At 39.4% G+C, this 13,839-nt stretch overlaps 1 protein-coding gene across 1 annotated transcript in view; it reads right to left on the bottom strand.

Moving 5' to 3' along the window:
• Positions 1-332: 332 nt before the first annotated feature.
• The window catches only part of WDR72 (WD repeat domain 72), a 187,541-nt gene continuing 174,034 nt past the window's right edge, over positions 333-13,839 (bottom strand). The window contains exons 19-20 of the mRNA XM_034784930.1: positions 7,566-7,670; positions 333-978 (exon numbers count right to left, since the gene is read on the bottom strand). Coding sequence (XP_034640821.1) covers positions 923-978; positions 7,566-7,670 — 161 coding nt within the window. The 3' untranslated portion in view covers positions 333-922. The remainder of the gene's footprint in view (positions 979-7,565; positions 7,671-13,839) is intronic.

Genomic DNA, 13,839 nt, shown 5'->3' with positions numbered 1-13,839 from the left:
AAAGTCTAGTGAGGTCAGTGAAGTTACTCCAGAATAAGTGAGCAGAATGTGGCCCACACAGCACAAGATCTAGACAAGACTCAAGCATGTAGGTGTGTGAAGTCTGTGTTTTATCTATATCTGCACTGCAAATACATATTGAAATTCCACATTCTGAGGAATGTGAACAGCACCTCTACACACTGCACCATTTCAGCAGGGATTGCTATTGGCAGCTTTCTCCAAATGTCATATTGACATTGACATGTACACACAATTTTTTCCCCTAAAATTGATATTTGCAGAATCACTTACCTACAATGCAATCACACACATTAATTTTTAATTTTCAGTTTAATTAAATGCTTACATTTTTTTCTTTAAATTCAGGCAAACATTGATGCACAAGTTGTTTTAAATATATTTGGTCTTCCCCACATTTAAATGTTATCAGTAATAAACGTAGTTTAGTAACAAGACAGAGAACATTTAACATTAATTTAAATCTTCAAATTTATGTCAAGTGTAATATTTACCAAATAGATTTACCATAATACTTCTAAAGTGAATTTTACTAATAATGACAAAATGTCTCTGTCTTGAGATTGGGAGTCATTCCTTCTGTTAGTGGAAAAACATCTCAAGAACAAGGAATCATGTAATGTTGCATATGTTAACAAAAATCTAGATTATATTCAATCAATGTGACTCTACTGAAGGGCTGTCATTGTACATGGAACCAATAACTGAGAAGAGAAAAGCAGATATGAAAGAAATTTTTGAAAATTAATTCTGAAAGGTATAGTGATAAATAACATACATTGAATATTTCTTGTATCAAAACACAGTAAAGAATATCTGTTCCCCTATGAAAGAGTCCTGTATTTTCAGTTCTTCTGCTGTACTTGACCACCTTCTAGTTCCATTGAATGAGCAGGCTTATCTAACACACCTTGCAGGAACACACCTTGGATATCCAAGGATGCTGTTTCATCTCATCTGGAAAACAAATGTATTCATTTGACTTTGGAACATTCTGTGGTGTGATTAATAGGCACGGTTTCACTTGTTTAAAAGAGTTTGTGATAAATCACTTTATAAAATGATAAAAACCCTCAACACTCTTGTAGTGAAATTAAGCTATGCATCAACATTATGCTAGTATTCAAGTATACCGCAATCTACAACCACAAAATATTTTACCCCCTCAAAGAGCAGACATCACAAAAAGCAACATAGAAATCAAATTGGCTTGAGAGCGCATATATATCTTCTCAAAGCAATTCAACACAAATTTTCTTTAGATGTGCAAAACTTCCCAATTTTGGAAGGAGACAGCTAATTCTTGTTAAATGCTAACAGATGATTGCATTTTCACTTCACTTGCAGACGGAATGCATGCATTCTCTCAACTGGACTCACAGAATAAGTGGAAATAAGAGTAATAGTGATTTATACTATTCAGGTATGACATCTTAGTCCTGTCACAATTTATCAAGAGTCTACCAGAAATGGGAATTAGTCAATCAATCCAATTTTTAGTCGCATGAATTTTCCTAGCTGATGTATGATAATACTTATAGCCTAAATTTAAAATATTGCTTATACTAGGTATTTTATAAGCCACTGTTTAAGTGGATGCAATGAAGAGATAAGGTAAGAATAGAGAGGGAGAGATAAAAGCAGTCAATTCTTTTGCAGTCCTAATAATTACAGCCAAAAATCCAGGAGATTAGATTCCTTAAAAGTAGATATCAATTTATATTTGTATAGATATAAAACATTTTTTCATACCACACTATGCAGTCTTCTTGATTTACTCCCTAATTTCATGTGGAAAAAAATAGAATAATAATTTGATACTTTGAAACTGAATTCTAAATGGCACATGGTATATTTTAATACTATCATACAGTTACTATGATAAAATGTTTATAAAGTTTTATTTAACACAGACCATGACCAGTATGTGTTATCTGTGGTTATGATTAATGGGTTGTCCATACATTCCACATTCTTTCTGCTTCATGCATCATCAGCAATTGCTAACATTCCATTCTTGAATCCGTCCTTGTTTACTGTTACCTATTTTTTGCTGTGATATTGGTACCTGAGCCAGAAAAAGGAAAAAATAGCCTTGATTTTTCATAAGGTGCTCCACAGTTGTGAAATTTAATGGAAAAACCTCGATTTGAGTATCAAGTTCCAACAAACGGGATATTGATCTACAGCTATAAGTGGTACTGCATTGATCTACATAACATACCTTAGAGTTGCATTCACTGGAGTGTTAATCAGGTATTCTAAAGGGTGATTATAACCCGTCTCTTAACAACACAGTCACTCTCAGTGCTGCATATTCATGGCTCTCAGGTGCACTTGGCCAATTGAATCTTTCCTTTTTGATTTATTTTCCCACTTAGTATAGTGCTATATCTCACAAATGAAATCTCAGGGAGTGCCACAGATTGTTGTCCCCCACATTTGTGCTCAGGATTTTCTGGTACATGAAACTAAGCAAGGTGTGAAACTATAGGGATTTTTCACTAGTGTCTGAAATACAAGCAGAATTTTATTCTGGTCAGGCTGGTTAGAGAATGAGGGGCAAAATATTTAGAAGCAATGTTTTCAGTGTGAAGTGACAGGAGGGATTTAAGATGCACAAATGAATGTTCTTGGCTTAACCAAAGAGGTACTGACAGACTTTTGAAGGCCATCACATAGGGTCCCACTCTCCTTTAAACAGCAAAGACCCACTCTGAAGGGGAAAACTCACTGCCAGTGCTGCCTAGTGGTCAGGCAAGGGTATGGCAGATTGTCTTCCTCCTGGGCATTCCGCTTTCTCACTACACCTCTTCCCTAAGGTGGTCTGTCCTTTCAGCAACTCAGCCCTCTGGCCAGGACACACATTCAAGTCCACCCCCTTCTGGGCACATATAAAGACTCCAATAATGTGGAAGTCTTCAGAAATTAGCAAGGGCTTCTCCCTTGAGACAGGGTCTTGGGGGCTGGACTCAGGGACCTTTCGGGCCTTCCCCAACTATATTCCCTGCTGAGGGACAGACATCTATCACTGTCACCTCTTTAGGTGCTGGTAGGGGAGCCTGGTCCCACCCTCTACCACACTCCAATCCTGGGCCCAGTGGTAGGCAGCTAAGCCCTGCACTTGGAGGTGCTATGCAGCTGCCTCTCTGGATCACTTCCTACCAGTACCTCCTCTTCCCACAGGATAAAGTAAATAACTGAATATACAAACTAAGTTTCTAACCTTCAGAAGTCACCAGTCCCTCTTTTGCACACTTGGCCAAGTCAGTATCACCAGGCCTCAGGCAGCAGGAGCTCCTGTGGGACTTCCTTCCCAGGAATTCAGAGTGCACATCACTGCCTGTAACTGAGCTACTCTGCTTCCCTTGTTAAGCTCTTCCTCCAGCTTGTGCAGGCTTTGAGGGTGTGGTGGGGCAGGGCTGCCTGGGCCCACAGGGCCTCCTTAATCCCGTTGTCTCCTGCATGGTGTTTGTATACTCCATTACACCCACACAGGGGAGAAAATGCTCTGCTAGTTTCAACCTCCAGCTTCTTACTCACTCTTCCATTGGAGGAGCGTGATGTGTCCTCACTACCACTGGAAATACCTGGGTTTCTACCTGCTTACCTGATGAATATGGCAAGATTTGTGCTGGGAGGTCCAAAGTAGGCAAGGGACATTTATGCCAATGTGCATTGACTATGTTCTTCCTCCTGGCCCCACTTGCTCTCATCTATCCCTAGACAACACTGGTCCTGCATGAGCCAGGCTTTCAGGGGCTCCCATTACTGGGTCTGTGCTAAAGGACAGCACAGAAGGCAAAGAAATCTCAGGCTGCATTAACTTGTGCTGCTTTCTCTCCATGTTTCAGTGGGTAAAATTCAAAGAATCTTTGTCTGGTCCCCTCCAATTCCATGGAGCTAGAGCCCCATAATGCTCCCAAGAGACTTCTGCATGGGTAGTGGGGAAAGTATGCCTGCAACGATACTCCTCCCTGGACAGGAAAGGTACCTAAGCTCCCTCTGAGAGGAAGCATGGTCTAGTGCTCCGGAGTAGGAGTCAGGACATCTGGGTTCTATTCCCAGCTCTGCCACAGACTTGGTGCATTAGCTTGGGCAAGTCACTTAACACCTCTGTGTTGCAGTTTCCCAACCTGGAAGATGTGGTGGTAACCCCTACCTCACCGGGGCATTGCGAGGGTCAGTTAATATTTGTAAAGTGTTTTGATATGCCTAGATAACCAGTTCTATAAACAAAGTGTTGACATTATTTGATTATTGTGTTACAGGCCAAAGCAGGGACAAGTTTAAAGAGCCATGGCTTTGCATGTTAGAGAGAAGTAGTCCTCAGCATGTAGGGAACTGGCAGACACAAACCTAGTATTAGACATCTGGGATAGAAGCAGCATTTCCTTTGTGTGAGGGCTGATACAAACATGAGCCACTATCTCAGGTAATGGCATCTTGTAGGTACATGCAAGAGAGCAACTAAAATCCAGTTTGCCCAGGCAAAAAACCCTAGTCTGATATTTATCTGTGTCTGGTGCAGGTGAAAAATGTTTACTAATGAATTATCCAAGAGGAAAGTGCAGGCTGAGGGGTTCTATTACCTGTCGGAGACTAGTCATATCATATTATGAACACTGAAAATTATAGGTAAATCCCAGATTATTTTCTTGGCTTGTCTAATGGATTCCTGCTATTCACCTGGGTATATACCCTTTTCTGTGATTGCTTGAGGCCAAATTTGCAGCAGTGGGAGGGAGTGTATTAACCCATACTGGTTCCAATAAAATATAGTAAAGTACCTTTCTAAGAATACTTATAGAGCTCTTTGAAGATGCACTGTAGTACTTTCACCCTAACTTCATCAAAAGAGACGGTAAAGTCAATATACTCCTTACTGGTGTTTCTGTAGGAAATGCAGCATATGACAAAGTACTGTAAGCAAAATGCAAACTACTCTGCAAACATATATAGGTCACTTTTTAATAACAGATTAGGTGGAGCTTCTAAGTTTTCCCTGGCTTAGAATTCATGGGACACAGATTCTGAAGTTGTAGGTTTCATCAAGTCAAATGCTGACATCCTTCATGCTCTCAAATAGTAAAATATGCTACAAAGTAAAAACATGTGACAAAGACTAAAGAAAATAGTACCCAACTAAATGTTATGTTACTGTTTTAATGTTTGCCTACAAAAAGTAAGTGGTAAGCTTCAAGCATTCTATCACCAAAATCTTTCTTTTCAAACAAACGCTTCTGTCAGAAGTGTCTTAATTTCTTATCACAGAATTTCATCCACACAAGGAGCAATAAATAATTCATGTTGCTGGCTCTTTGTTGTGTGTCCCTGAACTGCACAGAGCTGGAAGGCTGACAGCTGTGTCAGGACAAGCACCAAAGATCTGACATGACAAGTGACTAACAAGTTTCTTTCAGTCTATAGTGAAAGAAGACAATGGCACAAAGTGCAAAAACGAAATCCTGAAACAAAATGAAACTGTTTCTTTCTCTTTACCTAAGTGTTTGCTATGAGCTTATTTCCGACCCATAACCTCTGGTCATTTTATAGTACTGCCCAGCCCCCTTTACTCCTCACAGTCGCCTGGCCATTTACGCCTGTCCACGGATCAATATGAGCAATTCTTGGAGAAATACGATGTCTCCATGACAACCAAGCCACAAATTCTCAGTGGAAAGCAGTGAGACCAGTAGTGAAATCTCCAGAGATTTTCAGACCTACAAGGCAAGATGTCTTAAAATGCAGGAATGGGCAGAGAGAAAAGCCAGAGTAATTCATTGTTTATTAGCAGTTTAATGATGTCAGATGGACAGAATGAAACTCAATTTTTAAGTTTAGATTCTTTCTCAACACACATTTTTCCCAATCAATATTCACCGCTGGACAGTTTTACATCCTTTTCTTTATTTCACACCCACATATGGTATGCAGAACTATATATTCTACACTCCCATCCAGTGCCAGGCACATTCAGTCACCCAAAACAACTTAAAGTAAGGTTAAAATTAATACATATCATCTTTAGGCAGAGGGAGTCCTAAATTAATTCTCACCTGAACCAGTTATGACTATTAACCTTTAATTAATTCTTTCTAACTTCTGTCCAAAACAGATAAAAAATGAGGCTGTACATTTGTTATCTGTAACAGTTCTAGAAAGGTTTATAGACAGTTCCTGAAGGGCATAAGCCTTAAAGTATGGTACCATCAATGGTTTGGTATAACTGAAGTACGGAATTAAATGTGTTTCCTAACCCTGGTACCTTTTATTTTTAAATCCAATGCTGCATTTTGCTGCGAAGTAGTGAGATCAAGCCGAAATGGTTTGAAAATAGGTGCAGATTTACAATTCACTGATTTCACTTATTCTAATATATACCATTGCTCATTTCTGTGGAAAAGACGAAAAGGAAATGTAGTTCAAATCAGGTACATGACAGCAGTTCAACTCCCAAGGAATCTTGAAGGAGTGGAGTGCACTGAAATATAATCCCATAGCCATGGGTCCTATCTGGGTTCTGAGATGACTTAGGGGACCTGACATGGATTTCAGACTGCACCCTTTCACTGAAAATTAAATCTCAGCAGAGCTCCTTGGGGAAGGATCAGGGGACTGTTGGCAGCTGCCCCCTGTCAGTGCAGGCTGCAAGATTTGGAAATCTCTTAACTAAGCTGACAGGCCGCAGAGAGGATGAATCAAAAATATGATACACGGATCAGCACACAAAGATGCAAGAGGGTACACAGAAACCAGATAAAGTAGGAAAGGAAAATATCAAGTGAAAAAAAGATGTTTAACTCTTTCACTAAGGAATACTGTGTACATGTTACGTACACGTTGGTATGTGGGCCAGACCCACACCTTGCTTACCTTTTTTAAAATTTAATCACACACTATGTTTTTAATCAGACACAATTAGATGCACTTTACATTTAATTGCTCTCCCTTCAGATTCAATTAATAAGATTATTACATATACCATACATAGAGAAATAAGCAACATTAAGACAAATCCCATAGCCACTAGAAGGGGATGCAGCTTATGTACATCACTGCAATTAATAATTTCATGTTAAAAATCATTAATTGAAATAACTACTGTGAGTTGATTTGAAAAAGGAATCAGGTTATAACACTGTCAATTTGCTTTTCTCCAGACCTATAGCATCCGAACGGCTGCTTTATATTCAGCTATAGTAGGGACAATCCTTCTAATTTTTCATAATCTTACTCTACCTTCAAAGGATCAGACACTGTACATATATTAACTAAGCAGTTTAGTCCAAAACTAATTATAATGAACTAGTAGTGTCAGTTTTCTTTTTGGTCATAAAGCTTTTATCCTTTCTAGGACTTGAATGCTTGATGAAAGAGGAAAGGATAACAGCTCCACACTATGACCCCAGGAGGTGACCATTAATTTGACATTGCAGCTGCTAAAAAGGAAGCAGCATTACAATGTGCTTTATTTGATTGGCTCTAAAGCTGTGTCATATTTATCATTTGATACTCGGGGACTATCTTTAAAGGGCTCTCACCTGGACTCTCAGACTCTTCCATGACACATCGGTCAGGCATACACTCAACTCCTTGGAAGTTTGCCGAGTTTGAGCAGCTGTCATGCTTGCCCACACTGAATGCAGCTATAAAGAAGGAAAAATAGGATAGAAACTTGTAATATATTCACAAATAAAACACTTTTCTTCGTTGTTACAGTTCTTTCAACACTGAGGTCATTTTTTGCAAACAAATAAATTAAAAAAATAAAATGGAACCTCTTAAATATTTATTAGCAGGTACATAATAGTTAAACTCTATAGATGTGACTTTTTTGGGAGAGAAGTTTGAGGGATCAGCTTAAATGTGATCCCTTATTCGTTTTCCTTGCATAAGCCTGAAACAATTAAGTAAATTAGTAGCCCAACATAATGCTTCCTTCCTCCACCAAAAGAAACCGATAAATGGAGTAAACAATCAATTAGAGGGTCTTGTAAATATTGGAGTCACACACTGGAGAGTGGAATTGTGTTTTATTTTGGTCTACATTAATATATATTTTTAAATGTGCTACATAAGACACCTCAAATGTGATGCTGTTATTTTACAATATTTATATTGTAACAGCATAAAAAAGAGACTGAATTGTAGTTTGGAGATTATCTAATTAGGAAAACATGTCTTTTTTATCTAACTGGTGAACCTTTGTGATTCTGAAGATAAGAAACTACACTCAATGAGATCTGAATTTTAAAATTTATATACAATTTACCCTACATATTCACATAGCTCCAATGAAAGTTTTCCTATACAGCAAAAAAACAAGAACTCTGCCCAGACAGTCACTGTCTTTGTCACAGCAAGTAAATGTTTCTGTTTCATCTCTGCCTGAAGCCTTTGCTGATCAGAAAACATACATTACATTGGTAATAAAGGTTAATTACATAGTTAATGTAAAACTGTTCCACATTATTTCATGGAACATACAGTTAAGGCTTGATCTAAGTCCTTCTGAAGTCCTCAGACCTTGCCTTCATTGGTAACACCAGTAACTGGACTTGAATTTTTTCTTAATTGTATAACTAACTTAGGTCCTAATCCTGCAAATTGATTAATGCAGGTTGACCCTTGCACCTGCATGCAGCCCCAAAGTAGGGGTTCTTCACAGACACCCTTAGGATCAGTTTTCAAGATCAGCGTTGTGGTCATGACTGTGTGCCAGTCACCTTTTGCTGAATTTTGCAAGGTGAGTATGTGATATAAGAAGAGAATCCTCTCCAGGTAAACTTCAATGGATAGTACCCAATATTAAAAGAAATCAGGTTTCTGCTCATTTCAAAAGAAACTGGTCCAGATGAGATACATGGACCCCTTTTTTTTTCCTGTGCTTGCACAGCACCTAGCATAATGGGGTCCTGGTCCCTGAATGGGACTCCTAACTGCTGCAATGATACAAATAATTAAGAATAATAATGACCATACTGATACCCTGCATTTTCCATCAGTCTTTTGGACTTTTGGACCCAATCCTGCAATCAGCTTTATTAGAGTGGACCTCTGCATCCACATGGAGCCCAACGTAAGAGTGCTCTAGATCCAACTGCAGGATTGGGGCCTTAAGTAAATAATATAATAATGAAATATGTGATAATAATATAAAACCTTTCACCTGAAAAAAATCAACTCTCTCAATGAACTGAACGTTTGGGGCCGCGCCAAGATAGCAACCAATCCGTGTACAGCAACTTGCACAATGAAGAAGGGGCCAAGGACACCAGGAAAACTTCTAATCTTACAAAAGGGTCTGTGGAATTATTAACATCCACACAAAGAAGAACTTTGTTTTTTCAGGTCCCTCTGAAAAAGCCGACACAATAAACTGCATGGAACCCAGTGTATCTATATTAGAGAGTAAAGAAAGGGCCGAGTCAACTCTGAAGGGGAAGAACAGTCAATAATGAATAATGAATTGTTCACACAATGTCTTGTACACATGCAACAGAGGTAATTAGCAGGGGGGTGGGGGAGAATTCACCCCTGTGCAGAGAGGGCCAGAGTCAGGTCTATGCATCACGTCAGTCTCACTTAAGATCCCAAACTAAAGGGGGTATAGGCCACTAGCTAGCCCTCTGAACAGGTCTAAACACCAATTGTCAAACAATCGCAAGAACAAAAAGCTCTTTCAGTGGATATTCAAAATAGCAAATTAGATAGAGGTACAAATTGTCAAACCATTCTGAATTCATGCAAAAGTTCATAGATGCTTTTTTTTGCAGTATTAAACCGGCATGAATTCTGACTGAAATGCATAATTTCCCTCAGAAACATTGTGCCAAAACCTGTATTTTACTGGCATATATTTTAAAAATTCCAAATTTCCACGTTTTGACAACATTGCTAATTACTTGAAATGGAAGCATTAGCTTTTTGATGCTTTTGTCTTAAGCATCTTTTCATGAAGTAAGAAATAAAGGAGTATAATGATAAACTGTTGCCCTGGAATACATTTTTTCCAAGGCAAAATGCATGTTTTGTTTTGTTATCCTAAACATGTACGTGTTTTTCAAATCCATTAATTGGGAATAGAGCAAGTAGTTGTGAAGAGAGGATTCCTTAAACTGTCCAGAAGAAATATTTGTTCAGAAAAAAATAATCAGAAATTTAAGCTTACATGCTGGATTTTGAAAGAAAAGTTTTTGTGCCCAAAGTAGTGGAGTGTTTTTCTAAAACAGCCCATCCTATTAAATATCCTGGACTCTATTGAGGCAAGTTATAGATTGGTTTGACAAGGTGGGTGAGATAACTTTTGTTGGACCAACTTCTGTTGGTAAGAGAGACGAGCTTTCCAGCTTACATAGAGCTCTTCTTCAGGTCTGGGAAACTAAGGGTATGTCTACACAGCCGACGTTAAAGCGCTGCCCCGGCAGCGCTTTAACGTCGGCTGTGTAGCCACGTCTCCAGCGCTGTGAGACAGCTCTCCCAGCGCTGTAATAAAACTACCTCCAAGAGGGAACAGCTACCAGTGCTGGGAGTGTGGCTCCCAGCGCTGTAGCACTGTCTACACCAGGGGTCCGCAACCTTTGAGAAGTGGTGTGGCAAGTCTTCATTTATTTACTGTAATTTAAGGTTTTGCATGCCAGTAATACATTTTACATTTCTGGGGGCCGGCGGACGGAACTCCAGTCTGGCAGTGGGGGCGGCAGATGGAACCCCAGACTGGCAGCAGGCTGAGCTGCTCAGCCCGCTGCAGTCTGGGGTTCCGTCCACCGGCATGTGCCAGCCGGGGTCCCGGCCGCTGGAGTCCCGGCCGCCGGCCCCGCTCAGCCCGCTGCCAGACCTGTGTCTCTGTTCAATCCAGGACTTTTAGTGTCTAGCTAAATTATGAATTTAAGCTCCCAGGTTCGTCTTTTGTTGTGCAGTTTTTCTTCCTTTCCTCCTTATGACTGGAGGGTTGTTAACGGGCCATTTTACCTCGAGTGGTCCCTTGAAATATGTGTTAACTCCTTATGCTAAATAATTTGTTCCATCTTGTAGTTAGCTGTGACACTCTGACAGAGCATGTCTACACTACAAAACTAAATGGACCTAACTTATGTTGGCATACAGCCGCAACAGTAATTAAATCACTTGTGCATGTCTACATTTTGCTCCCTGTGTTGGTGGTGTGCGTCCCCACCAGGAGCGTTTGTACTGATTGTACTGTCAATGTGGGGCAATGCGGGATGGTTTCTGAAAGCCAGTAACAGTAGATGTAAGCAATGCAGTGTCTAACTACATTAACGTTGACTCTACGCCTCTCATGGAGGTGGAGTTATTAAGTCAGCGTAGTGAGGCAGTAATGTTGGCAGGAGTGAAATTTTAGTGTAGACACTTACATAGTTAGGTCGGTATAAGCCTTGTGTCGATCTAACTGTAGTGTAAACCAGGCCTGAGTAAGAGTTCTGTGTAAGCTTGAAAGCTTGTCTCTCTCTCATCCACCGAAGTTGTTCCAGTAAAAGATATTACCTCACCCACCTTGTCTCTCTAATATCCTGGGACTGACATGACTACAACAAAACTGTATATATAGACTGGGTTGTTAGTTACATACATGTGATACATCTTAGATACATGTGAATCTGAAAGTTAGAGCTGCTCAGAAGAGCATAAGGAAAGTTTCAAATACAGAATATTGTGGTGACAAGGGAACCTCTCACAGCAACTGCCTCCCAGCAGAGAAAGAAAAAAATACTCCCCTCCCGCCCCCACTTCTCAAAAAAGTCTAACAATGACCACTAATTCTGGCCCATCCTCAAATCCTAATGGGTTCCTGGTGCAGCTCTTGACTCTCCAGAAGGCAGGTGGGCTGTATTTTCACTTGGTAGTCTGCCTCAGATGATGTGTTACTAGTCCTCTAAGAAGCCACTTAGTGATCTAGGTTTTCCTTGGGTTTTGGCCCAGGCCTGCAGTGATTATTAGAGACTGACTTTGTATAATATTTCATCCAGATAAGACAATATCATTTCTGTGACAGAAAATACTGACTTGTAGTTTAGCCCCAAATGTGATGTGATATTGAGTCACATTTCACACTTCTGAGTCACAGTTCCTTTGAAATTCCTCTTTGGGGAATTATACTGCAGGGGGAGGGGAGTATACGGTGTAGGGCAATTACCATACACTCTCATGTTCAGTCATCTCAGGTAGCCAAAACATAGGGGAGGTAAAGCCATGGCTTTCTTGGGGGGGAGAATATTGGTGTAGCAGCCCCTACCCCACCCCTTCCCCTCCCACCAGACTTGTGATCCGGGTAATCAGGGAGATCAGATGTGTGGGGCGTTACCAAGGGGTGGGTTATAATTCAGTCCTTTTTCATTTTGTATATATGTGTTAGTCACTTGTGCAAATTAGGCCTGCAATTTTACAAATGTGTTTGCCTCGACAACTGTGTCCCTGCGTATGGAGAAATAGTAGCAGAATTTAAAATCATTTGAGATCAAAGTGAATAAACAAACATCAGTATTGCCAACCCCAAATATTCAAAAATTATGAGACCCAAAAATGAGATTAATTTAAAAATCTTGAGATTTTTTTAAAAATAAAATCAGTTCTTTTTATTTTTCTTCTGGTTTTTGAGCCTTTATCCTTAGCGTTTTCAAGCATTCTTCCACATGCATCACTAGAACTTTTTTTTTTTTTTTTTTTTTAAGAAAATTAAGACTCTTGTGGAATCTCATGACTCTCAAAGCTCTGGCTTTAAGAAAAACACCAATAACATGAGACTCTCAGGAAATTCATGAGAGTTGGCAACATTGCGAAGATAAAGGTAGATGAATAATCATAGTATGTAATTTAGAGTCATAATTTAAATGATACAATTACTGTGTGTACTGTATTACTTATAAAGAGTTTCAAATCTAATTCCTAAAAATCATTGTCACATAAGGAATGTATTTATAAAAAAATCATTAATAGGAGATCAAACAGCCTGCAGCGTTTGTGTATCTCTGCCTAGTCAGCGATAGAGCAGTACACAAATCTCGCCAGATAAAACTCAGATATACTCCACAGTACCCTCGTTAAATTACGTAATGTTAATATCAGAACTTTTTTTTTTTAAATATCACATATTTTGTGCACAATTTGAAGTGGAATGTTCCTTACAAAAAATCTCCTAAAAGACAAATGAACAAATGGAATTGAAAAGTTAAAAATAAGAAAGGAACACTCTGGCCCAAATAAAGAGTGAAAGTCAGAACAGTATTATGTAACACTGGAGAAAGTGCAGCAAGTTAAAAATCTTACAACTGACACTATTTACCCTATTTTAAAATATCCCTGTCACAGGAAAAGAGGGTTTATTATAAAATATCAACAAATTGAAAAGATTCTTAGTAAGGTTCTGGTACCTAAAAGGAACTATAATCTTTCCCACAACATTGATGGGACCTAGGTCATTTATTCTTCTTAGCATATGCGCAACGTGCCTGAGGTGGCATGTGACCAGGATTCATCACCGAATATGGTCCGCTGGTTGGATCATTAGCTTGCCCAGCTCGGGCTAGGTACTGACGGGGAGTGCGATGTGAACAATCTGATCCTCATTCACAGGAAGACCCCTTTGCCCTGCTTTGGCAGTATAAAGGGGCCTTAAAGTAGGTTTAAACTACATTTATGCCCACTCTAAAGCCACCTTACATTGCCAGAGTGGCATAAAGAGGCTTTAATGAAAATGAGGCTCAAAATCAATAGGGTCTGAGAGAAAGTTAGTAAACAAAGGGAGAGGTTTTGATAAAATAATTATAGTGATATTTTATTTCCACTCTTATTAGCTGT

The sequence above is a fragment of the Trachemys scripta genome, chromosome 10 (genome assembly GCF_013100865.1).
Source record: "Trachemys scripta elegans isolate TJP31775 chromosome 10, CAS_Tse_1.0, whole genome shotgun sequence".
In the NCBI taxonomy this organism is placed as follows: Eukaryota; Metazoa; Chordata; order Testudines; family Emydidae; genus Trachemys; species Trachemys scripta.
This window is presented reverse-complemented; position numbering and strand designations above follow the sequence as displayed.